At 46.3% G+C, this 24,435-nt stretch overlaps 1 protein-coding gene across 1 annotated transcript in view; it reads left to right on the forward strand.

Moving 5' to 3' along the window:
* Window positions 1-12,722: 12,722 nt before the first annotated feature.
* Window positions 12,723-24,435, forward strand: part of UBE2O (ubiquitin-conjugating enzyme E2O) — a gene marked incomplete at both ends in the record, with an annotated part of 25,995 nt that continues 14,282 nt past the window's right edge. Inside the window, 9 exon segments of the mRNA XM_009074796.1 lie at window positions 12,723-12,782; window positions 17,738-17,848; window positions 18,506-18,603; window positions 19,920-19,983; window positions 21,639-21,782; window positions 22,435-22,544; window positions 23,315-23,465; window positions 24,198-24,433; window position 24,435. The exon segment at window position 24,435 is cut by the window's right edge and continues 236 nt beyond it. Coding sequence (XP_009073044.1) covers window positions 12,723-12,782; window positions 17,738-17,848; window positions 18,506-18,603; window positions 19,920-19,983; window positions 21,639-21,782; window positions 22,435-22,544; window positions 23,315-23,465; window positions 24,198-24,433; window position 24,435 — 975 coding nt within the window.

Below are 24,435 nucleotides of genomic sequence, written 5' to 3' on the forward strand. Positions count from 1 at the left end.
CTCCTCCTGGTTTTCATTTCCAATTCACCATTTTTTTATGGGGGGGGGGGATAATTGAAACTCTTTCAGTGAATAGAAAATGCAGCTGAGGTTTTTTGGGCAATGATGCAATTGTGCTGCATTGTCCCAGTAGCATTCACACACTCTTCTGCAGTGTGAGCTGGGGGAGTGGCTTTGCTGTTTATCAGAAGTAAATGCATGCACGGGGTACCCACACTGTCACTGAATTTTGGGTGGGTTCTCTCTAGCATTCCAGAGATTGCTTGAGCTGGATATAAAGGCTTTGGTTATTTTTTTAAACCATTATCTGACTTAACTGTGGATACAGCTGGCTCAGAAGATGTGTTATTTAACAGGAAGCCTTTGATTCTTGCTCTGCCTTGAACCAGGAATTAGCCATTGTACCTCTTGCAGCAGTGTTTGCTTTCACTCTGTGCCAGGATGGACAGAGAGGTGACCTTAGACCTCTGCCCTGGCTCTGTCCCAACGAGGAGACAGTGCTGCTGCTTTCCTTGTCAGCTAAATTTGAGTGTCCCCTGAGTGCTCTTACTGGCTGTGGAAACTGCCCCCATCACCAGCCTGGACATCCTGTATTTCTCAGCTAAGCTAGCCAGGTCCTGGTCTGTTTGTGCAATCCACTGCCTGTTCTCCTTGGGCTCCAGCAGCCTGTCTGTCTGTGCAGCATTTCTCCTGTGTAGCAGAGCTCTGAGGCACTGCAGTGTGTTTGGGGAGTGTGTTCTGCAATATTTCTCCAGGGGGATGCTCTCATTTTAGAGAAGGTGCAAGAGAGACTGGGCAGCTCCACACACTCACTGCCCAGGACTGACTGAGGAGTGTAGCATGACACAGCATTTGCTGTGCTTTCAACTACAGCTGTTTATACATTGCTTTTCAGGGTTATTTTGTCTCCTCTAGAAGATTCTGTACTTGATAAAATAATCTTCTTTAAGTTTATTAAATTTGCTACAGTTCCTAGACCTAGATGAGTCTTTTGGCTCTGTCTCAGTGCTCTACCTCAGGTCCAAACATGGCTGAATGTGAGGGAATTTTTTCATTAAGGTATGTCTGGATTCAGTCCCCTGAAGTAATTTGACCTGCAGACTGGACTTGCCTTGGGTCTCATATGTGAACTAAAACAGCCATGCTAGGGATTTAAGGATAACAGGCTAATATCTTTCCTAAGAGAGAAAATTGCAGCAATTGTGAAATGTTACTGTCTGTGGGGGAAGGGCCTCCTGTGAGGGTGGTAGTGGAGGCTCTGGGTGAAAGAAAGGGAAAGAAGAGTGGGCTGTATTACACTAACCATCCTGTGTCAACCTCCTACATTCGGGTGTCGCATGGCTGACATCCTATCAAAGAGCTCTGGCTGTGTCCAGAATTTTAAGCAGCTTTATAAATAGTGTTGCTCAAACTGCCTGTGTGTGCAGAGACTGTGAACGACTGGGGGAGACCAAAATATTGTTGGTTTAATTTTTGAACCAGTCCAAAAATGGGAGCAAGAAAGACTAGAAACCTGAAGTGTAGAAACACCCATGGATTATCTTCTTCCTCTGCAATGCCAAGCATACATCTGGGGGGTCTGTGAGAGAGGCAGCATTGCTGGAGATGGCAGGCTGTGAGACTTGCAAGGCATGAATATGTGAATCCTGTTAAGGCATCCTAAACCATTCTCTCTCTCCTACTTGCCTGCTGTCTTACTGCTTGCAGGTTATGCTGTCTCTGAATAATTGTGAACAATTAGAAGCTAATTTAAATAGCTGGTTTGTATTCACAGCAGCAGCAAATGAGCTAACCAGCTGGAAAGCAGACACGGTGATTTTCTATTGATATGTCTCCCTCTTGTTGTTCCCTGGCAGTTTTTGCAAGGTGGATTTTTGCTCTGGGATAATAAGGAGTTCCTCCTGCACACTGCTGACCTGATTGCAAGGGGAGGGAGGATGCTTTGTGCCCTAGCACAGAGTTATCACCAGCCTAGCAGAGTCCAGTTTGGCTCAGCCAATGAGCCCACTCTGGTTTGCTCCAGGAATGGAGCAAGGGAATATTTTTCATGGATAGACTCTTTACTCTTACTCCCAAAGACATAGAAAGGTGAGGTACACTTTTGGTACTTCAGGAGTTAATTGGTCAGCAACAGCCACACCGATTTCCTCACAGCATCCTCTTTATCCTCTGGGAAGGCAGGTGGAGGTGTGAGCAAAATTCCTCCAGGCAGCGTGCCCCAAATGCTGCTCAGAGTGGCGAGTGACTAATTTCTCTGCCTCTGATGCTGTCCAGATGGCATCCCCAGCCCAGTCCAGCAAAAACCTGGAAAACCTGTTGCATAATAACTGCCATCTCCCTCCCAAGACAACAATTTGAGGAATCCTTTTCCTTCAGGTAAATGAAAGAGCTACTGGACAGGCTATTTTTGCACACAAGGAGGAACAACTCGTAACTGGCAAGCTAACAGTGGGCTCTTGGGAATCCCAGGAATCCAGGCTGGTGGCTGAAATGGGCTTCTCTTCCTGTCATGCTGGATGGTGTCTGCATCCAGGTGAGCTGCTCCTTAGGGAAATCACTTCTGCCAGTCACGTGCATCTCCCTTAGACCTTACCACATACTACCACAAGGATCAGCACCAGCTCTGTTTTCACTCTGGATGCTCAGGTGTTCTCTAAGGTCTCCATAGCCATCCCTCCCTTGGGTTCTGCTAGAATCAGGTATGTCTCCCCAGGCTGGGCTCAGGAGCCTGTGGAGCTGCTGTTCTCCTCATAACTGTGTTCTTGGGCCTTACAGGCTCTGACCTGTGCTGCAGGTGAGGCTGTACTGAGGGGAGTGTTGACAGCCTGTCTGCGAGAAGTGTTGGCTGATGGAGAGATGAAATGTTGTCCTCTTTTCTGCTTGCTGCTTCCAGCCAGCTTCTGTGTCTGCGGCTCCGGTCTCCTGTGGTTTTCCTCAGGTAACAGTGCCATCTGGTGCTAGAGCACTGCTCTTTGTCAAGCTTTTCTGGAATTCTGAGGCAGACGTAGTAGGACAGTGTTGCTTTTAATCAGCCATTTTACTCTGAGATGGGCGAGGGGGTGTGTCCCGTAAGGATCTGTGCTGTTCGGGTGTTGCAACTGCAACAGATCCTTTAGGCCTGTCTTGTTTTTTGTCTTTAACAATTTATATTCCCAGACCTGCAATACCCGGAAGACTTGAGTACACAAGATGAGAACTATAAACACTGAGAAGAGGGATCATATCTTTCACTATAAACTGCTGCTAAGAATTTAAATCCAACACTGAGATTAAATCCTGTAGCTGGGGACATCCTTGCAAGGTTCCCCATAGGACTCTAAGTGACTTACTGCTAGACTTACTAGTTGCTAAATCTTCTCTTACTTTCCATAGTTTGTAATCATAGCCATGTACTTTTAAACTTCACCCTTCCCTGTCTTACTATTTTTATTTCCTCTAAGGTTTTGTAAACCTTTTTGCACACACACAGTTCACATTGCATTCCCAGAGGAAAGTGCTGGTTATTGGTTGATGGTAGTGAGTTCATGGAATGTAACCCTGTTTGAACAAACAGCACTTGATGACAAGGTTGGAGAAAGTCATAGAATCATAGAATTTAGGGGTTGGAATGGACCTTACAGATCATCTAATCCTAACCCTCCCTGCCCTGGGCAGGGACACCTCCTCACTAGGTCAGGTTGTTCAAGGTCTCATCCAGCCTGGCCTTGAACACTGCCAGGGTTGGTGGAGCCACAGCCTCCCTGGGCAACCTGTGCCAGTGTCTCACCACCCTCACAGTAAAGAACATTTTTCTCACATCCAACCTAGACTTTCCCTCCTTCAGTTTGAACCTTGTCCTATCACTGCAGTTCCTAACACAGAGTCTCTCTCCAGCTCTTTGTAGCCCCTTCAGAGGTTGAAAAGTTGCTCTGAGGTCTCTACACAACCTTCTCCAGGCTGAACAGCCTCAACTCCCTCAGCCTGTCCTCATAGGGGAGATGCTCCAGTCCTCTTAGCAGTATCGTGGCCTCCTCTGGACTTGCTCCAACAGTTCCATGTCCTCCTTATGTTGAAGGACTCTTCTGTGATTCTTTTCATTAGGTATCAGGTTGTCTTTGCTGCTTTACCCCTTCTTCAGGCATCTAGCCCAGGCTCACGAGTGGGTTCCCTTTGATATGGGGTGGTGCTCAGCGTTTGTTCACATGAGATAGGAATGTGAAACTAGAAAGCTGAGAGTTGCTGTTGTTTGTGCACCTCTCCTTGTCTACTTCCAGGATCCTCCCTTCTCCCAATGACATTGTTGCCTCTTCTGGGAAATGCTCCCAAACCTGCTTCTTTTCCTTTAAATACTAACCCAGTAACCTTCCTGCTGCCTTATTTTCCTTCCTTTGGATTATGACCTGTACTTTGTCTTTGGTTTTAGACTGGTGTGTTCACCAGGTCAGGAAATCTGTCTCAGTGTTTTCCAAAGTGTCATGTAAATTTTTGGAGCCACAGAAGTGATTTGTTCCCAGTATGAAAAATAATACTTGATAGGGAAAACCAAGCTAAAGATTTACTTTTGCTGAGCAAAAGATATACCTTAAAACCAGATTTCTCTGCTCCAAAGCACAGCATTTACCCACATTATAATTAAACTGAGCTTTTGTTTCATCTAATGATTTATTCAGACTTTTTAGCCAAATTCCACTTCTTGGAAAGGGAAAGTGGTGCCTTTCTGCCAGGAGGCTCAAAGGTGATATTTGGTGGGATGGGGGGAAAGTCCTGCATTATTTGGCTGTGACTGAAAGACCAGAACTGTGCTGTGGACAGAGTTTTGTACTGCCACTAGAGAACTTTATTACCCAAAAATAATGTGGAGATTAAAAAAAAAGATTTAAAATGTTAGACGATCAGAAATACAGACAAAAGTAGCTACAAGTCCATTACGGGTAGATGTGAGTACAGGGGAGGCTCAGGAAGCTTCAGCCTGAAGTCAGAAGGAACTCAGCTGGGTGGCACAGCTTCAGGTTTCTGTGTCTCCATAATATGTCACAAAGACAAATTACAGAGCTGTCAGTTTGTCTTACAAGAGCTGCAGGTCCCTGAGGAAGCTCGCAGCGCTGGGAGATTATCAGAACTAATGACACAGCTGCATTCTGAAGCTGCCTGTGTTCCAAACCTTCCTGCACCACGAGCAGTGTTGAAAGGGAGCAGCCACGTAGAGACAGTGGCTTGGCTCTCATTTTTCACATTGCCTCTTCTCCTGTGGGTGTTGCAGAGCTTTCCCTCCTGCTGCCTTCCATGCACTCACCTGCCCTGTGTTCCTTTGGTGGCTCCTCACACAGTCACACGTGCTGCCTGACTCTGGCAGTACAGTAAACAATTGGTGTGTAACCTGATAAAAAATCGCATCCCTTAGTGCAGGGGTTTTAGAGCTTTGTAGACATTCAGCTGGTGACAGGCAGGTTTGTTTGAGAGCAGTTTGTGGTGACATGGGGCTGGAGCTGCAGAGTTCATCCCTATCAGCAATGGGATCCAGCTATGCCCACACTGTACAATCAGTCCACGGCAGTTTGCAGTAGCAGACACTATTTGGATTTGGCTTAGTGGTGAATTTCAGTTTGTGCTGCTGTGAATGTGCTGAATGTTGGGTGATTGACAGATTCAGATCTGGTTGCATGAACAAAAGAATTGTAATCTGTGATCAGGTGACTGTCTGCAGGTAGTGCTGTGTGAGATGCAAAGCTGTCTTGGTTCCATCTTAGCCTCTGTGAAGTCTTTTAAAGCATTTATTTCAGTCTGAGTGAACATTTTAGCACCTCCCTGCCTAGCCCTGTTTTGTTCTTCCTGCAGTTAATCATCAACCTGGCCTTTTGCAGAAGGCTGTTTTGCACTGCCCAGAGCAGCTTCAGGCACAGGCTTTTGGACTCCTGCACTGAATACAGGAAACAAAGATCCTGCTCCCTGTCCTTCCCCTGCTTCAACCAGTCCAAATAGGAACTGTGTGTTCCTGAATCACTCAGTGTTTCTGAGAGTTAATTCAATACTAGTCATGTTGAGCAATTTTTTTTTCAATCTCCTGATGCAATTCCTAAGTAATTCTAATTTTCTTCTTTGCTGATGCTTTGAGTTCTTTGAACTGACAAGCAATGTCATGATATTATTAAAATGCAGAATGATGTTAAAGCAAAATGGCTAAAAACCTAAATGCATCTACAGGTTGCCCAGGGAAGCTGTGACTGCCCCATCCCTGGAAGTGTTCAAGGCCAGGTTGGATGGGGCTTGGAGCAACCTGGACTGGTGGTAGACATCCCTACCTGTGGCAGGGGGGTGGAACTAGGTGGTCTTAAGGGTCCCTTCCAACCCAAACCATTCCATGATGATGATTCTGTGATCTGAAGGCATTGTGTGGCAGAGCAGTGCCCGGCTCTGTTCTATAGTGGTGTTTGGAGCCACATACCACTCTGACATCTACTGCCTGAGCAGGCAGAAGCCCAGAGCTTGCCCCAGGAGAGTGTAGTTCTTCTGCAAGATATGCAGGAGTGTCCACAACCTCCTGTCTCAAACAGGTTTTGATCTTTGTCTTGAGGAGCCACAAACTACATTTGCTTGCCATGTCTGAGTAGCCAGGAGCTGTCAGAGCCAGAACTTCTGTGCCAGTCAGTGCAGAAGATTTGTTTTCATAGTTTTGCAGCTGCATCCCCCAAGGGTTGTTTCTAAGCCCTCTGTATTGTGTAGCTCTTCTGGGTAGTACAATTTTGGTTCTCAGGAGTCTTAAGTTTCTAGCAGTGTTTCTTCTGCCCAGTTCTCCCATCTTTCTCCCTATGAAACCCAGCGTGCTGGAAACCTCCAGTTGTTAGAAGCAAAGCAACATGTGCCACTTCAAATGTCACAGCATGAATCAAATCTGAGCTTTCATGGGATTCTCTGCTCTTGCTTTATCCATCTCTCTTCCTGCTTCTTAGATTGCTCGTGTGCAGTGCAGTACGATCATTGATATGTAACAGGAGTCTTTGATGGGAAGTGAACTTTGGATGTGGAACATATTTTTTCCAAGAGTAGTATGTGATGCCACTGGTAATGTGTTGATATCAATTGATATTGAAAATATCTTGGCTTCAGATCTTCTGGGTCTTTGAATTTTTGAACCTTTGTCATCTGATTTGGTGTAGCCATGCTATATTTGTACAACTGACTTGCTATTTTAGACACCTCATTTAGATTTAAATAAAACCAGCTTGTGCTGAGTTGATTGCTACACTGCTGTTTCAGCTGAAGTGAATTTGGGTATGTAATCAAACCTCAGAGTTAAAAAAGTGAGAACTGGGGGATGCTGAATTGGGTTTGCTGCTGCTGAGGCTGCTGCCAGCTGTGCTCCCTCCTGAGCATCTATCCCACAGCCACCACAGTGCCAGTGCAGCTGTGGGGCTGCTTTGTTTTCTTCTGGTGCCTGGGACTGGAGCTGGTGGTGGCCAGGAGCTACTTCGTGCAGTAAGGAAGTTTCCTCTTAACCTCCAGTAAGAGCCCTCCAGCGGTCCCAGTCACAAACCAGTGCTCTCTAGTGTAGCTTTCCAAATTGCAACTTCACCGTTGGAGAAAAGCACCAGATAGCTTTCTGGTTTGGGAGCCCGGCATGGGAAATACGGTACATCATGTCCTGCCTCAGGTGGACTCCAAGGAGCTCCTACAAGGAGCCTGTCTGGCAGCTGAATGAAGCAAGGTTGTGTCTTTTCCCAGCACCAGGCATGTGGATTTAGCTGTCGCTGGTTATGGAGTATGTGCTGGGGATTGCAGAGCTCTGTAGTGCCTTGTTACCTGTTGCTGCAGTAGTTGCTTTCCCTGTGGTTTGCTCTTAACCTGTGGTTTTTCTTCTGAGCATTGATGTTACAAGTTTCCATGACAACTGCCAAGCTAACAAGTAGGTGCTCTCCAAAACAGTGTGAGCTGGTGACCTGGAGAGATGTCCCAGGGAGGGGATGAACTTTTAACTCCAGAACAGATTTGGATAGTGACTGGCCACGAGCACTTTCCAGTGCATTTAAAAAAAACTTCAGTATGTGTGAGAATAAAATCCTAACTGTTAATATTGGACAGAAATTGGATATCCAGTTCATCTCTCCTCCATCACAGCATTTGTCTGTGGTGACAAAAAGACAAGTGCAACATGTTTCCTGTGTATTATACTTTGTCTTGTCTAAAAATGAGGCCACAGAATGGCAATACAGCCAAAAGGCATTACTTATTTTTTCCCCTCATGCTTTCTTTGAGTCTCCTTGAGGGAACTCACTCTCCTTGTTACAAAACAGCCTTTATGAAATTTTATAGAAGTACCCCCTGAGCCTCCTTTTCTCCAGACTTAGCTCCCATAGCTGCTCCTCATAGCACTTGTGCTCTAGACATCTGAGACAGCACAAAGTGTGAACTTTGACAATTTGAGTTGGCATTGGCAGACTGTGGTGGCTCAGGTGTCCTGTTCTGTAGCCAGGGTGCTCTCTGGTGCTGGGCAGAAATGCAGCTGGAAAACCATGGCTGATCCAGGTGAAGGTGTGCTCCCAAATCTGCGTGTTTCTGGGTGCTGAAGATAAGGAACTGTAATCTGAAGTTCAGCCCCGGGTTAAAATGAGTCACAGTGCCAAGGTCTGCTGTCCTTCCTGGTGTCCAGGTGTGGGTTGAACCTGCAGGATCCACAGAGTAGTCAGCTCCTCTGGAGGCAGGTAAGGGAGCCTGGGCAAAAGTGTGTGCTGGCATATTTGAGACTGAGCAACCAAGGTCTGTGTGTTGATGCATTCAGGTTCCCTTCTGTGTTTAAACTTCTCCCCCAGCTTCTCTTCTTGAGTTGCTCAGAGCAGGAGACAGTTTGTAACTCCCTCCTGTGTCAGCATTACCTACTTGGAGCAAAATGTGGCAGAAGCAAGCCAAAGTGTTATTTGCAGGCAAAATTACCTTCTTTTCTTTCTCCTCAAGTGAATACCCAGACTTCTGCCCCGTGCAGAAAAGAGACTGTATGGGAATAGGAAGGGAAATGATGTGCTGGCAGTAAGCATGAATGTGTTGTCCATTCTCCTTTGTTGGATAAAACATTTTGGGGGATGGTGACACTGGTAGCTGGATCCTGTATAGAAGTGGTTTTGTCCACTCTTGGGTACCAGTGATGTTACAAGCAAACCTGAGCTGCTAATAGTGAATTTAAGCTCTGCTTTAAATATGCAGATAGTGACCAGGGATTTTTTGACACTACTGAGTGCTCCCTGTACTGGTTTTGTTTGGATACACACCAACCAGGGCTGGTGTTGTCCCTACATCAATCTCAGCAACTCCCATATTACTTGTCACTAAAACTTCAGAAGTGATTGCTGCTTATTTACCTGCCACAATACTTGACACTGGTGGCTAGTCCAGAGCATCAAAATAAACTGCTCTGGTTTTGATCTCTTGTCAGAAGGGAGTTTTTAGAGGGGAAAATTGTCCCCACATTTCCCATTTGCTTTGTGGGATTGAGAGGTTAAACCCAGAGAGTTACAGTGGGAGTTCAGCCCCTGCCCAAGGATGGTTACACCTTGCTGCCTAATTGCTAAAGCAGGGATCCAGTTTGCTGGCACAGACATGTCTCCCAACCTCTGACGCTAATGTAAACAAGCAAAAAACCCAGACCACAAAGATTTTGCTTCAAATGACAAGTTGATGATAAGAAATCAGACAAATGGTTCAAAGCAGTAAATCTCCCAAGGCTTAATAAGTCAGTGCTCAGCAGGACATAAGTGTCTGTCCTCTCCCAGTCTGCCCAGTTCCAGGTGCAAGCCGTGCTGGCTGCCTGATTCCATTGGAGGTGAGATGACTCAGCTGAGAAGGGGAATATGTTCCTGTTGGTGTTTGTTCTCTATGCAAAAAATCAAATTTCTGTCCCCCTCCTGCTGTGTGTGGGGTGAGAGCATCATCAGCCCTGGTGAAGTATCAGGTGCTCTCCAGATTGCAGCTGGTGCCTTTTGCTGAGTAGATTGGCTGCAGAGCTCAGGCACTGCTTCAGTGCTGAGCACCAAGAGAGCATCTGAATAGCAAAGGAAATAAATAGGGGACAGAGATATTCTGCCACTTCAGAGGCCCTTCCAACTCTGAATATTCTGTGCTACTTCTTGCAGTCAAGGCACTAAGGAGCTTAACTGACCCCAGGCTGGGATGTGTGTGCAGTGCTGAGTGTCTTTGGGTTGTCATATTGAACATACATAACAGTGAGTTTATTTTTTTAAAATACAGCACAAAACACTGGTGGTATTCGGGGTTTTTGGAAGGTGCTGAGCCCAGCTTGGCACACAGGAGGGTAGGACAAGCTGGGAGCATCTCTGGGATACTGATATTTCTCATTCATGTGGCTGTTATCATGGCACATGGCTAGAGTATAAAACCAGTTGTGTTAATACTGACCTTCACAGAGGTAAATCTAACACCTGAGCTGTAAGGACCTGTTTGAGAAGTGCTGCTGCAACACTGAGTTCCCTTACTGTCTAGGGAAGGCTGAGGCTTGGCTGCCAGTCGCATCGCTCTGGGTGTAACAGAGGATGAACTGTTGTGTTCATGAACAGCCATTCCAGCTTCCTCTGGTTGGGTTTCTCGTGGGGTCTGACAGCCTTTTCTGCCGTGACAGACCTGCAAAGTATTTAATGTTGGTACTGGCATTCTGCCTTACTCCTCAGCTTGCTTATTCTAGCAACTGAGGCAGGTGGGTCTGGCACGTGAAGCTGAAAATAGTTGTGCTGCCTTCAAAAACCAAGAGACCTGAAAATAGGTTAAATATAGTCCCCTGCAGAGAAAGTTTTATGCCTTGCTTTGAGAAGAATTTATGTGATTATATTCTTGAGGAAGGAGCACAAAATGGGAACACTATTCATTTACAACTTGTATGATTTACCAGAGGTGACTAACACAGATATTGCCACTGTCAGGTAGCATTGGATCATCTTGATGGTCTGGATTCTTCAGATGCTGTATCACAGGGAATGGAGCAGTATGGCTCAGTGATATATTGAAACATAATGCATCAATTTCAGCCTTAATGCATGTTGAAATGAAAGTATCATCATATACTTGGAGCTTTGCAGCAAGAGAACTTGAGTTAAAATACCCAAAGTGCTGCTCACGCTTGAGTACTTACTGGAATGTGACTGCTGCAGCTGATTCTGGATGTTAAGAGGCTGCCTATGCAGTACTTACTCTAACAAATAATTTTAGAAAGCTGTATAAAAATTGATGTCTGTCTATATACCCCAGTGGGTTGTGGGAGGCAATGAAAACACTTCTGCAGTCTGGAAATGGGCTGTGGGCTTCAGGTTTCCCACACTGGTTAGGTTCTGACTCCAGAAATTGGGCCTAAAAGCCTGGCTGGCTCTCTTCCTCTCTTACTGGAACATGCAGTGGAGAAGACAATAAATACTCAGGTACTTTGGTTTGGTTCCGGATCCTGTCCTTGGCTTATAGATTTATGTCCAATTTAGTAAAGCAGGCTGTAAGCCAGGCAGTGGGTCAGGGTGAAATGCTGACAAAGCACACTGGAGTTTGGGCTGGGGATGAGCAAGGAAGAGCCATGAATGCAGCAGTAGTGCCACGGTGGTTCTGAGGGTAAGATGTGAGAGAGGTTTGGTCCCTGTGTTCACTGGGCAGTTCCCAAAGCACGTGGTGGGTAATTAGTGTGTGTGCAAAGATGTTCTTGACCACTGAAATGCAAATGAGGCTTCTCCCTGTTCAGCAGAAGGAAATTTTAGCTGCCTTACTGAGAGGCTGAGCAAGTCTGAAATGGGAGTTCAGTCTTGTGGCCTCCCTGTCAGAACACTTAGGAGATTGTCCCTCATGTCACATTTCAGTGTATTTGATGGCAACTGTTTTGTAGTTCTGAATCTGTTGAAAACACATAATGACATAGTCTGCAGGTAGCCTTGGGATCACTGAAGTGTCTGGATGAAGGGCCAGGTCTGGAAGGATGTCACTTGGTTAATCACTGGAGATTCATCAGGTGATACTTTCCTTTCCAGTAGAGACTCCTGGTGCCCACAGCTCTGCATGAGCTGATGTACAGTATGTAAGGATGGCCCTGCCACATCCTTTGTTGCCAGCATGAGCTCTTTGCCAGCAAGTGCTTTAGCAGGAGCTGGAATGAGCAGTGCTTTGACTTTATCCGTGCCCTTATTGATGTTTGGTGTTACCTGGGAGCTCCTAAGTGCAGCAAGGCAAGTACTTGCTGTAGTGAATTTGTCACCTATTCCCCTGCCAGCTAAGACTTCTCACTGTACAGTACCTGACTTCAAATATTCCAGGCCAAACAGGGTTTCCAGAGATATTTGGGGGTATCTTGGGTGAAAAGTATTTGGGATGAGGCACGGAATTATGGTGTGATGTGCTGTTTCATGTCTTCTGCCTTCTCTAGTACATAGACTGGACGTGGGTAGGAAATGATGCATGATAAGGATGGAGGAAGAGGAGAGGGAGACTTGAGGTGATGAATGAATCAGTGTTTGCACACTTTTTGATGTGTCTGCTGACTTAGAGCAGTTGAGGACAGGTTGCCTGGTTTGCTGTATCTCAGAGCCATCAACTGGATTTTGTGAATGCACCAGGAGGGTTAACAGCATGTATAGAAGTGCCTCAGCATCCTCTGCTGAAACCCTCCCCAGTCCAGAGGGTTGGGATACTGTGCATTTGTATTTGTCATGTTATTTCTGACTAAGGATCATCTGGGGTCACTGAAGTCAGTCTCTCTCTTTCTCTCCCCTTAGCTGAAGCTTGAAGATCGCTCTGTGGTCCCTCGAGATGTGGTCAGACACATGAGCTCCAGTGTAAGTGCTGTTTTTTTTCCCTGTCCCTTTTTTGATTGTGATACTGCTGCCTGGATTTCTAGGACTTGCCAAACTGCCTGAATGGAACTGAACAGTAATGCTTTGAGCATGTTCTATTTATAGTGTGTTGGATAGACCTAACTGCATCCAGTGAAAATGAAATGCTGCTAAGGCTGCCTCTGCTCCTGCATGTCTGCAAGCAAACCTGGGAATGGTCAGGAAATGAGACAGAAGCTTGTGTATCCTGCCATCCTTTCAGTTTTAAATCAGTGCATTCTCAGATGTGGACCTGCTCTCCTGTACCTAACAGGGAGGCTGGAGGCAGATCCCAGTACTGCTGCTTGCCTTTTGGTGTGCTCTGCTAGAGAATCTGGAGGGAATATTTTCAGGGAGACCTCTCAAATTACAGTAAACACCATCTTGTCCAGCCTTTCCCAGAAATACAGCAAATCCCAACAGTGCTGGAGCATCCAGCACAGCAAGGCTGACAGAAAGCAAACTGGTTCTTAATCAGCAGCCTTAACCCTTTCTGCACTCTGTCCCAGTCACTCTGTCCTAGTTGTACAGCACTTGTGTGGATCTGGTTTTTCTGTAGGAAGTACTGGGGAGATGGTTCAGTATTGATTACCAGACGAGATGTGCTCTCTTTAGGAGCTCAGCTAGGTTGGTAATTTCTTGCTGTGGCTCACACCTAACCTATAACCCTGAGCCATCTGGGCTGCCATGTGCTTGCCTGGATCTTCTCTTGACTTGCTTCCAGCAATGTGGCTACCAAGGCTGAGATGAAGCAGGCAGCTGGCCACTAACTGCTGCAGTGGCACCACATGGTGTGCAGCCTGCTGCAGGGATGGGAAGACCATTCTCTGACCTGTATTAGGGTTTTTTCTTTTATAAAGCCTTTTTTTTGTCAATTAAAAAACATGTGAGCCCACCCCGTTTTCACAGAATATTCCAAAGAGAAGGAAGGGAAAGCTTGAAGGGTAATTTGAAAATTGCTGAAACAAATTAGCTCCTTAAGAAATGTGTTGCTTGAAATGGAAATTTGGGGTCAACATACCTTACTAAAACTGTAGCTTTATGAAAGAGTTTCAATCCAAAACAATGAACAGGCAGAAAATGGAATTATCAGCTGTTCACACTGTTGTACCTGGCACAGCTGGACCCTGCAGTATATTCTTCTCACTCAGTGGGAGGCCTTGACTCCTGTCTCTCAGCTGTTTGTTCTGTGGTGCTTCTTAAGGTCCCTTTAAGCTTTCAGGAAAGCAAGTTGTTCTCCTCTTGGCAAATATGGATGTGCTGCTTTTGTTTGCAATTTCCGTACCCATTTGAGCAGCAATTGGCTCCTCTGGCTTGCTGCACATGTTTTACTCTATACATTACCCAGCAGTTTATTTCACACTTGTTTATTGTCTGTTTGCATGTTAAATAATGGCATTTGCTTCATCATTTGTACTAGTGGCCAGTAACTTAATTTTCTTTAATTGATGGTGAGAATATAACTCTATTTCTCCCCTCTGTTAAAAAGCATAACAAGTCTGAAGATGGTTTATCTTACTCTTAAATGTTTTAAACGCCAGTGGTAAATTAAACAATAAACTCCTTCTATCCCGAAGAAAACCTTCACTTGCTAACCAGATTTATTCCAAAAATTACAGAAGCTTTTAAAATAGAAAACCTGCAAGCGTCAGCCTGCCAAATCCAGGATGTGGGATGGTTGCCCTATACCAGTTGGCCTGGCAAATGCACAGTGTGGAACTTATTCTGTATTCAACACACTCTCTTAGGGCTTGTTTTTAACCTTGAGCGGGAAGGACTCGAAATCCTCCGTTCCTCAAGAGAGGAGAGCTGACTCAAATTCATGTGCTGCTCATCAAGCACTGACTGTGGGGAAAGACTGCTTCAGGGGGAAGTACATAAAATGAGATGCAGTTGGGCCTGTAAGGCTAATCCAACTGGATGAGCAGCAGTAAAAGTGGCAGAGTTGATTTTTCCAGGTAATATGCTAATTTGGGGGAAAGATTAGAAGTAGATCTGTAGTCTGTCAGGCACCTGGATTTTGTTGCTTCAAAGGGTGCTGGGCTGTCCCTTTTAAACAAAGGGATAAGGGTGGTGTAAACATCCCCTTGTTAGAAAAGAGAGTGCCGAGGGGAAGAGGAAGAGGATTTTAGCCTGTGCTTGCTGAGCTGCTGTTCTCTCAGGTGGGAGTTTGCTGGCCTGCCTTAAAGCCTTGTCTCTGATGGAAAAGGAATCCATTCACTGCTAAAATATTCAATATCTCCAGTGTGGTGCTTGCTGTCAGGGTACCAGAAGGAGCAGGAATAAAAGTGTAGGGAGTGCACTTAATTGTGGTGTGAAGGGAGCTTGAACCCATCAGCTCTCCTAGCACAGTTCAGTCACCCTTTTCCTGTGCTGCTGTTGGGGTTGATGGGAATTGAGTTTTGTAACAGAACTGTGAAATGTCAGCTCATTTCATTTGGCCTCTCCTTTGATGGGAGCATCTCGTGAGCAGGATGGGACAGTTGTATTTGAGCAGGCTGGTGCAGAGCTGTGCCCTGGCTGTAGACCTGCTCTGGAAGATGAGATAAGTTGGCGACATCTCGCTCTGGGACTGCATTGCTGAGCACTGCTATAATCCCAGAGTGATTCAGCAGAACCCCTCAGCCTGCAAATCTGCGTCCCCTGTCGCAGGCTAATGTTTCATGTGACAGTGAAGTAAATATACTCATAATAAATGAAGGTTCAGTGGCAGGTGAGGGAGAAGAGCTGTGACTCAACAGCCTTGTCGCTCCTGGGGCTGCTCACAACATTGGTCTCTACTTTGTTAACCACAGACAGAGCTCTGTGCTTGCTTGAGTGTTTTGCAGCTGGAAGGAGAAGCAAGCTGAGCTAAACCTGGTGGTCCTGCCCATGACTTAGTAGCACCCAGCTGTGTTAGGTAGGAGACAGGATTTGGGGTGGTGCAGGTACCTTCTCCATGGGGAGACTCAGAGATTGGGCAGATGGTGTTCATGTATATCAGTTGCTTCAGTCCTGGTTTTATTGCCTGTTCCTCTTTCACCATCCATAAAAGAGGGGGTTTAGGCTGAGAGACAAGATGATCCACAGAAACCCCAGGTGTTGGATTGTATCATGTCTCAGAACTGCTGTCACATTGGCTGCTGATAAAGGAAAAATTAGTGTAGGGCAAGGAATTTGTTTCTTGAGGTTTTTTTGGTTCTGACTACTAAGCAATCTAAAACACAGGGCATGATGTGCAAAGCATGGGCAGAGGATGGGCTGGGCATACTGAATTTAGCTTGATCTGGAGGAAAAGCAGGGCAGGTGGCTGTGCTGTAGCCTGCAGAAGCTGTGGGTTTGTTGAGCTGGTGCCACTTCTGGGTAGGCCTCACTCATCCTACAGTTTGAGTCGTGCTGGCAGCAGCTGTTGTGAATCTGATGTAGTTCTGGCCAACCCTTTTCAGGTGAGAGCTATGGTACAGCTCTGTTGGGCTCTTTCTTGGCAGCCTGTGCAGGCACAAAGCTATGTTAGGCTTAGCTGCTGTCTGACATGATGGAGCTGTAGCTGGGAAAAGCTCCCTTTGCTTCTCAGCCTTTGTGGAAAGAAATGGGAGTGATATGTGGAGCAGCTGGAGGGAATGAGCTCTTACTGCTTTGGGGTCTGCCAGCCTGGCTCTCAGCCCTCCTGGCTGTGCTGGCATGGGCTGTGTGTAGGGCAGGACCCTCTCTCCTCAGGAGCTGTGGAGCACAGGCGTGGGATGGGGTGAGAAGATAACTTGTAGCAGGCAGGTGGGAAGCAAGGCAGCCAGAAGGGCTGAACAATCTGTCCAGGAATTATCCTGGACGGTGGGGGGTATGAGACTGAATGAGTTGAGCACCAGCAAACTCCTGAACTCCCTCAAGAGCTGCCCAGGGCTCTGAGTGACAGCTTTGGATAAACATTTCACGTGGTTGAAAGAACAGCATGTTTGTAAGTGAACTGAGCAAACAAATCCACTTCTTGCAGGGTATAAGCCCTTCAAGTGTTATGTTCAAGTCTCTGGAGCAGAGACCTTGATGTCTGAGATAAGGACAGCTTTAGAAGTTGCTGATACCAGGGCATTTGTCCTGCTGGCCCTCAGTCAGCTTTCATAATGGACTTGTGGTCTCTAATAAATAAGAGTGTGGCTTGTCCCAGCTGTCAGGAGGCCAGGGCAGCTGCCACATTTGACAGTGTTTGGGTTAGCAGCCCTTCCTTGCAGGCCTCTACCATATGTGTGAGCAACATGCACATTGTGTGCTCCCTGCCAAGCTGTACCCATAAGGCTCCTGACAGCATTTGGGGACAAAAAAGATTAAAACTTTTTGTTAGAAAGTGAGGGAGATAATGACAACCAGCTCCTAATTGGACCAGCTGTAAATTATCTGACTGAAAACCTTGAAATCTGACTCAAGGTGCCAGATTGATTTATTTTTTGTTAGTACAGCAGCAAGTGAAGATCGTTTATAATGTCCTGCAAAATCAAGTTTTATGTAAGATAGTCACTGATAGCTTTAAAGAGTTTCTCTCTTTTGTTGCTGATCTACCCCTGCCTTTGCTGACTCAGGGCAGTACCTGCAGGATGGTCCTCAAGAGCTCAGTTGAACAGCCCAAGGAGCCAGGCAGATTTTAAAGGCAGTAAACACTAATTACCAACATAGTGTGGCCTTATTTGACCAGCTGCAGGAGTCAGTGCTCCTGCTTTAGCAGCAAACTCTAGCTGGGAAGAAAGTAATGCAAGGCTTTAATAGTGATCTCACCTTCTAAGCTGTGTCAGTGTCGTGTGAAATGCCCCTTCAGAACAAGGGTCTGAAGGGTAGAAGGGGCTTAGTCTTCAAGTTTGCTTGTCTCTGCACTGAAGATTTGTACACAAAGCTCATAGATGTGTATGTAGGACCTTCCCTAGGTGATAAACCCTTTTTCCCTTTTGTCTTTTCAGGACAGTCAATGTGGAACTGTGATTGATGTCAACATAGAGTGTGCTGTGAAGCTGGTAGGAACCAACTGCATCCTTTACCCTGTCAACAGCAAAGACCTGCAACATATCTGGGTGAGAACACAGCCAAACCTACACACGGGAGCCAGGGCTTGCTGGTTTGGAGGGAATCTGCTGTATTTATAACCCTTGGGGGCAAAGCATCCATACTGTGCAAGATGCATCTGCAGTTTGGGTTTATTTTCAATTTGCTGCAAGCATCCTTCCTGGAAGAAGATGATACAGCATCTCCCCATCTGTTCTGTGTGTCTGATCATATTGCTGACACCAAAGTGACTCGAAGGGCTAGACTGACATGAAACTGTGTGAGAACTCCTGTGCTGAGGTGTGCTTGTGTGGCAACCTAACTGGGGCAGCCCCAGGCAGTGGCCCAGAGCTGCTGAGCTGCAGCACCATTACTGTTTAAACAGGCTAAAAAAATGCTGAGATGCGTTGAGCATTTTTCTTTACAGTTGAAACAGTCTCAAATGTAGCTGGTTCTCCCTTTTGAGTGTGTAGGTGATTTCCAGAGACCAGGTGGGATAGGATTTCATCCTTCTTTTTCCTCTGAGGTAAAGATAATTTGGGAGTGAAGAGCAGCAGTGTCACTACCCTTCTCAAGTCACAGCCTGAGGGAAGACAGTGAGATATGAGCTCCTCTGGGATGGAAACTTTAGTCTCCGAGTACAAGAATTGATAGTTGTAAAGTCTTGTTTCCTGTTTCCATCACAGCCTTTCATGTATGGTGACTACATAGCCTATGACTGCTGGCTGGGCAAGGTCTATGATTTGAAGAACCAGGTCATCCTCAAGCTGTCCAATGGAGCCAGGTACATCTCTCCTTCCTGTGAAAGACTGTTCCCTTGGCTTTCACTATCCTGATCTCTCTTACGAGAACTAGAAGCAGTTTGGGCTTCATTCACATACTGATAAGTTATCTGCTTGCATAATCTTTGGATGCAGAGGAAGAGAATGTATCTTTCTCTGAAAACACTGAGGTTCATTGGTCACCCTCTGGAAAAGGTGTTCTCTGAAAGGTGGCTATTTTTTTCCAATCCCAGAACATCAGCATTTCAGAACTAAACCACCTTAAAAAGGGTCTCTGAAAGTGTGGTAACTCGCAGGCTAGTGGTTTTTATCAAAGATGAAAAATCAGCCTTTGCTTTTTCACTGTTATTTACAACTGTATTAGGAATGTTTTTTCAGTGCAGACCTAATCTGGTCATATCTCCAGAGAGATTTAACCAGAGATAGTGAAAGAAATAATTAGGTTAACTTATTTCTGCAAAGCCAGCAGAAGGGTCCAGATTCTGTTCCTTGTGCATGGACAGTTCTTTGTGTGCTAACCCTTGTCAGATCACTGCATTCACTCTCTTACTGAGGCCTATCTTGTCCAGCAAACTTTTTTTATCGATGCAAGGGAAGGAAGGAATCAGTGGAGGCCCAGGAGGAGTATAGGCCTGGCAGCTGGGGGATAACCCATCTGTCTTGTGAATGGAATGTTGACATTGATGTTTAAAAAACAAGCACCAAACCCACAACCCTGCAGCCTGCTCTAAGAGAAGTGAGTAATGAGAGAGCTGTAGCAGATGATTGGTGGATGCATCTGTGAGTTTGATTGTTTTAGTGTTCATTTAACCCAGGCTGGAAGGCTCTTACACGGATGTTAAACTGGGAATGAAAAATAGCCCCACGTCTCCATCTGTAATGCCTGCAGTTACTGGTGCAATTTAAAACCTTGCTTGCAATCTGTTACAGCTCCTGCATAGCTATGTAAAATGAGGTAACTGTTTTCAAAATCTCTTGCTAATGAATCATTTGAAATCCCACCAGAACTCACCCTGGAAATGAAGCTATTACTGCAGCAAGTGTGCCCAAATTGCCTTTAGGTTTCAGCATGGTGAGAATAACAAATGGGACCTTTGCAGCAGACAGCACCCAGCCTGTCACTTAGTTTGGGTGCTTTACACCCTGAGTGGAACCTTTAGTTACCTGTAGTGCTTTTTTTTTGCTCTAGACCATAAAAGCTCAGTGACACTGCTGGGTGTATGGACAGACTTGCTCAGGCAGTGGCAGTTACTTGGGTGCTGTTTGCTTTTGGGGTGGGATGGCTGAGAAATGTGACTGTGTCTTGTCTGCTTTGCAGGTGTTCCATGAGCACAGAGGATGGAGCCAAGCTGTACGACGTCTGTCCTCATGTCAGTGACTCGGTGAGCTTCTGGCTCTCCTGAGAGCTTCTTGATCAGCTTTGTCCTGGAAACTTTTTGTGCAGGAGGAAGGGAGAAGGCAAAATGCATAGGCACTTATTCATCCTAAGAATTACACAGCCAAAAACCACTTCACCCAATCTTCACTCAGTAGCAGAATATAGTTTAAAGGTGATGTTAGTAATGAGCAGATTTTTAGGAGGTCTTAAAATTCACATATCCAGCCTCTTTCTTGGTTAAACTACTTGTGTAACATGCTGTCAGATGGCTAGTGTCAAGGCAGTTCATCCACTGCTCATTCTGTCTGCACATGCTTCAAAAGGCTCTTACTCCATTTAATGCTTTCAAAACTGTTCCCCTTTGGGAAAGGACACTTTGTGTGACAGGTGTTCTGCTGGAAGCACATTTCCATGTCTCCTGTTACTGTAGTCCATCACATTCTCTGGATGGAGACCTGCCACCATCATGGTATTCTCCAAATCACATGGTGGGGAAGGCTTTGCTAGCTTTTGGGTAGAACAAAGTTTGCTGTATGATGGAATCTAACCTCTCTCACCTTCAAAGGCTGATGACAGCGTTGGGAGTTGACAGAGGATGGTGTGTAATTCTTGGGAGCTAGCAATGCAGTCTGCTCTTAGCCTTCCCAGCCTTCAAAGCAAAGGTCCCTTTCATCTACAACTGCACTTCTGCTGAAATTTGATGCCTGTTTCTTAAAGAGTGAATGGAATATCAGTTCAATAGGATGTGCTGCCGTGGTTTTCTTGTTGTGTGCAGGAAAGGAGTGGTCTGTCACTAGCTGTTCACCAGTACCTTCATGTCTGTGCTGCTTTGGGTTGTGCACTGTGTTCTCTGCTTGCTAAATAGATGTCATAGCAACAATCAGCTTCTGGTTACCCAGTTTTGAGACTGCTTGTTTTGAGTCAGGCTGCCTTTAAGTGTGCACAGTTCTGTGGGGACTAGTGGTTTGGTCTGAAACACACAGGTTGGCTCCAGTGTTCCTCTTGATCCCATGCTCAGAATTGCTGTGTGTTGCTTACCTGACTTAGATCTTGTCACACTCCTCTTATCCTTTCTGACAAATTACAAAACTTGATAGTTTTGTGCTCAGTATTTTATCTACCCTAAACTACTCTGTCCGCCCCCACATTGTAAATCTAAATATCACTGGGAAGGAGCTCTAGAAAAGCAATTGTGTTTACTGTCCTGTTTTGTTTTCAAAGAACTGTCATATTAACTACTCCACCTAAGACAGGAATAAAGCTTACTTAATTTGACAAGCACAGGAGTGAAGGCAAACATCCTCTGGCTCTGAAAGCTGTAGGTGCTTGAATTTGAGCATGAAAAAGAGATGGATGTGCTTTCCCAGGACTCAGCCCACCTTGGCTACCTTGCTGCTGAGAACATTGGTGCAGAATATGCACTTTTTGTTTCTTGCAAGTACCTTTGCTTCTCCCCTACCAAGTCCTAGTCCCATTCAGATGTGTGACAGAGTGAGTTGCTATAGGAACTGCTGGGCTGACTTGAGAAGAAAGATGAGCTCCAGGAGATGGGCATCTTGCAGACTTTATGGCTAATCTTACTGATCACCTATGAGAGAGAAGAAATGCTGGGATTTAAAGTCCTTTATGCTGTTGTCTTCCCCTCCCTCTCCCCCACAGGGTCTCTTCTTTGATGACTCATATGGCTTTTATCCTGGGCAAGTCCTCATCGGGCCTTCTAAAGTCTTCTCCAGTGTGCAGTGGCTCTCAGGTGTGAAGCCTGTCCTGAGCACAAAGAGCAAGTTCAGAGTGGTGGTGGAAGAGGTAAGGACTGACAGCCTGACACACAGTCACCTTCTGCACAGCGTGGGCCCTGCCTGGCCGTCTGGAGCAGAGTCAGCTTGCCATGGTAACCTCCCAAGAGCAAATGCACTGTGGCTCTGTTCTTCTGAGGTGACAGATTCCTTGTTGTGGACTGACAGGACTTTGAAGCCTGGTTTGGCTTTTCCTACCAAGGGGCCCTGCAGCACCCTGTCAGGTGATCGTGTGCCAGTGCCCTTGGAGGCCAGTGCTGCTGATCACTGGGGCAGCAGAAGCACCTCTGCTATTGAAACTGCATGTTGCATGCTGTCCAAAAAGGGAGAAATGTTGCTGACTCTGCTGAAAGAGGGAACAGCTCCAAGTCCATTAGCATGCCTTTCTGTGACACTGGACCACTGATTTTTATGTACTATAGCTTCCTGCCCAAGCCTGATGTCATCTTTTCTTGAAGTTCAAAGCTGTAGAGTCTCTGTGTTGCCAAGAGTTATGCTCTGGGAGCACTGTGATGGCCCTGGATATGGGGAAACTGCACTTAGGCATTTTATGTGTTAAAAGCAGGTTTGCTGATTTCCTGTGCATAAGCATTCAGATTTGAGACACTGATCTAGGAAAGCCTCTGAAAAATTAAATTGCTTTTTCTGTCTTTACATTGTAGGTACAGGTGGTAGAACTAAAGGTGACTTGGATCACTAAAAGCTTCTGCCCTGGAGGTACTGACAGTGTGAGCCCTCCTCCCTCAATAATCAGCCAGGACAAACTGTGCAGGTGAGAGCCCTTGAAAACACCTTTTCACTCCCAGCACCCAGGGCCTGCACAGACCGTGGGTGACATGAGACACAGTGCTGCTGTTTCCAGTGAGCTTTTCTCCTCATTGTATGCCCACATATTCCAGAGCTTCAGAAACATGAGAGAATGGTTTCCAAATTAGTTTAGCAGGCACTTAAGTTACCAGCAATGCCACCAGTCCTTTCCAAGTGCTCTCCAGCTGACAAGTGCCTAAAGGAAAGCTGTATCTGATAGCAACTCACTTCTTCCCTTGTCTTTCTACTCGTGCCTGGAGCAGGCTGCATCTCCCAGCCGTGTGTCAGGTGGGAGCTCAGGTGTGATGCTCCGGCCGGGCTGGTGCTGAGGCAGCAGCTGGTGCCCTCTGCAGGCTGCAGCAGCCACAATGGGCTGGACAAGCTCCAGAGACAAGTCGGATGAACAGCAGTTCAGTGTGGGTCCTGCCTGGAGCTTGTGTGCTGGAGAGCAGCAGCTCTCAGATAAAACACCCTGTGTCTGGGCAGCTGTATCTGGGAGAGGGAGCTAGAGGGAAAGGAGTGATTTGTGTCCCACCCAAACTTCTGTATCCCCACCCAGTCTGTGGTGAGCTTCCCACTCCTTTAGAATTGTGTGCCTGGAACAGACTTGGTGCAGTGGTAGCTTCTGCCACCCCAGAAGAAGTGTCGTTGTCGTGAGGTCGTGTCAGCCTGGTCACTGCTGGGTTCTGTTGCTGCTTTTGCACTGTGCTCATGGCTCTCCTCCTCTCCTACCAGGGTAAAGCGGCTGGGCTGTTTTGACCATGCCCAAAGGCAGCTTGGGGAAAGGTGCCTCTATGTGTTCCCAGACAAAGTGGAACCTGCAAAAATCACCTGTGAATGCCCTGAGAGAAATTGTGTCCTCGGCGAAGGATCCGTTGCCAAAAAGGTAAGTGGAGGGGTCAAGGGAGGCATTGACTTCTCTAAGCATTGCTGGTCACTGTGGCTTTAAAAAGCAGAGATCTTCCTGGTAGTCATGTGGTCTGAAATGTGACTCCTGAAGTGGTTGTAAAGAGTAATGGCTTCTTGTTGCCAGCAGGGAAGTCACCTTGTAAGAGCAGTCTGACTGCACAGGGTGAAGCATGCAGCTCACACCATGAGAGAATATGAACAGGACCTTGAACACAGAGGTGTCACCTTCCTGTGCTCTGACAGCTGGAACTGTTGGACACATGTTGTTTTCATTAACATGAACTCAGGTTTCTCATGGAGCTGAACTGTTCAGTTAAATCCTTTCTACAGTGAGGCAAGAAAAGTCTCTGCTTGCTAGGCCAAGTGAGTCATGCCATGGTTTCTACTTGCTGGCTGAAGAGCTGAGGTGTTCCTAGAATAACAGGATATCAGTGTGGATGGTGACCTCCCTGCATAGTTGTGTTTGCTGCATAGATTAAGTTGTGCAGCCTCTTGTGACCTTTCATGAACAAAAACTTCAAAACATACTTCAAATAACTTTAAGGAGCAAAGCTCATTTTCCATGGCCTAGTGCCGTGCTGCTCCTGAGCAGAGCAGTGGTGAGATGCTGGTGCAGGTGAGATGTGCAGAGGCTGTGGGTGCAGTTTTACTCTGCACAAAGCTGAGCATTGCCCAGGCTTGCTGAGTGACCCAGGTCTGCTTTTCCCAGGTGAGGCGCCTGCTGAAGAAGCAGATAGTGAAGATCATGTCATGCTCCCCGGAGTCTCAGGGCACCAGTGACAAAGAATCTGTGGCAGCTGCTGACCAAAAATCAGAAGAGCTTAAACCTGAAACAAAGTGTGAGCTGGATGAATCTTCCAACAGAGCACCAAGTCCTGTGGAGAGAAAGGAGGAGCAGCCTGAGGATGCAGGGAAGGAGAAAGGGGGAGCAGCAGCACGACAGCAGC

This window comes from Acanthisitta chloris, unplaced genomic scaffold (assembly GCF_000695815.1).
Source record: "Acanthisitta chloris isolate BGI_N310 unplaced genomic scaffold, ASM69581v1 scaffold8725, whole genome shotgun sequence".
NCBI classification, from domain to species: Eukaryota; Metazoa; Chordata; class Aves; order Passeriformes; family Acanthisittidae; genus Acanthisitta; species Acanthisitta chloris.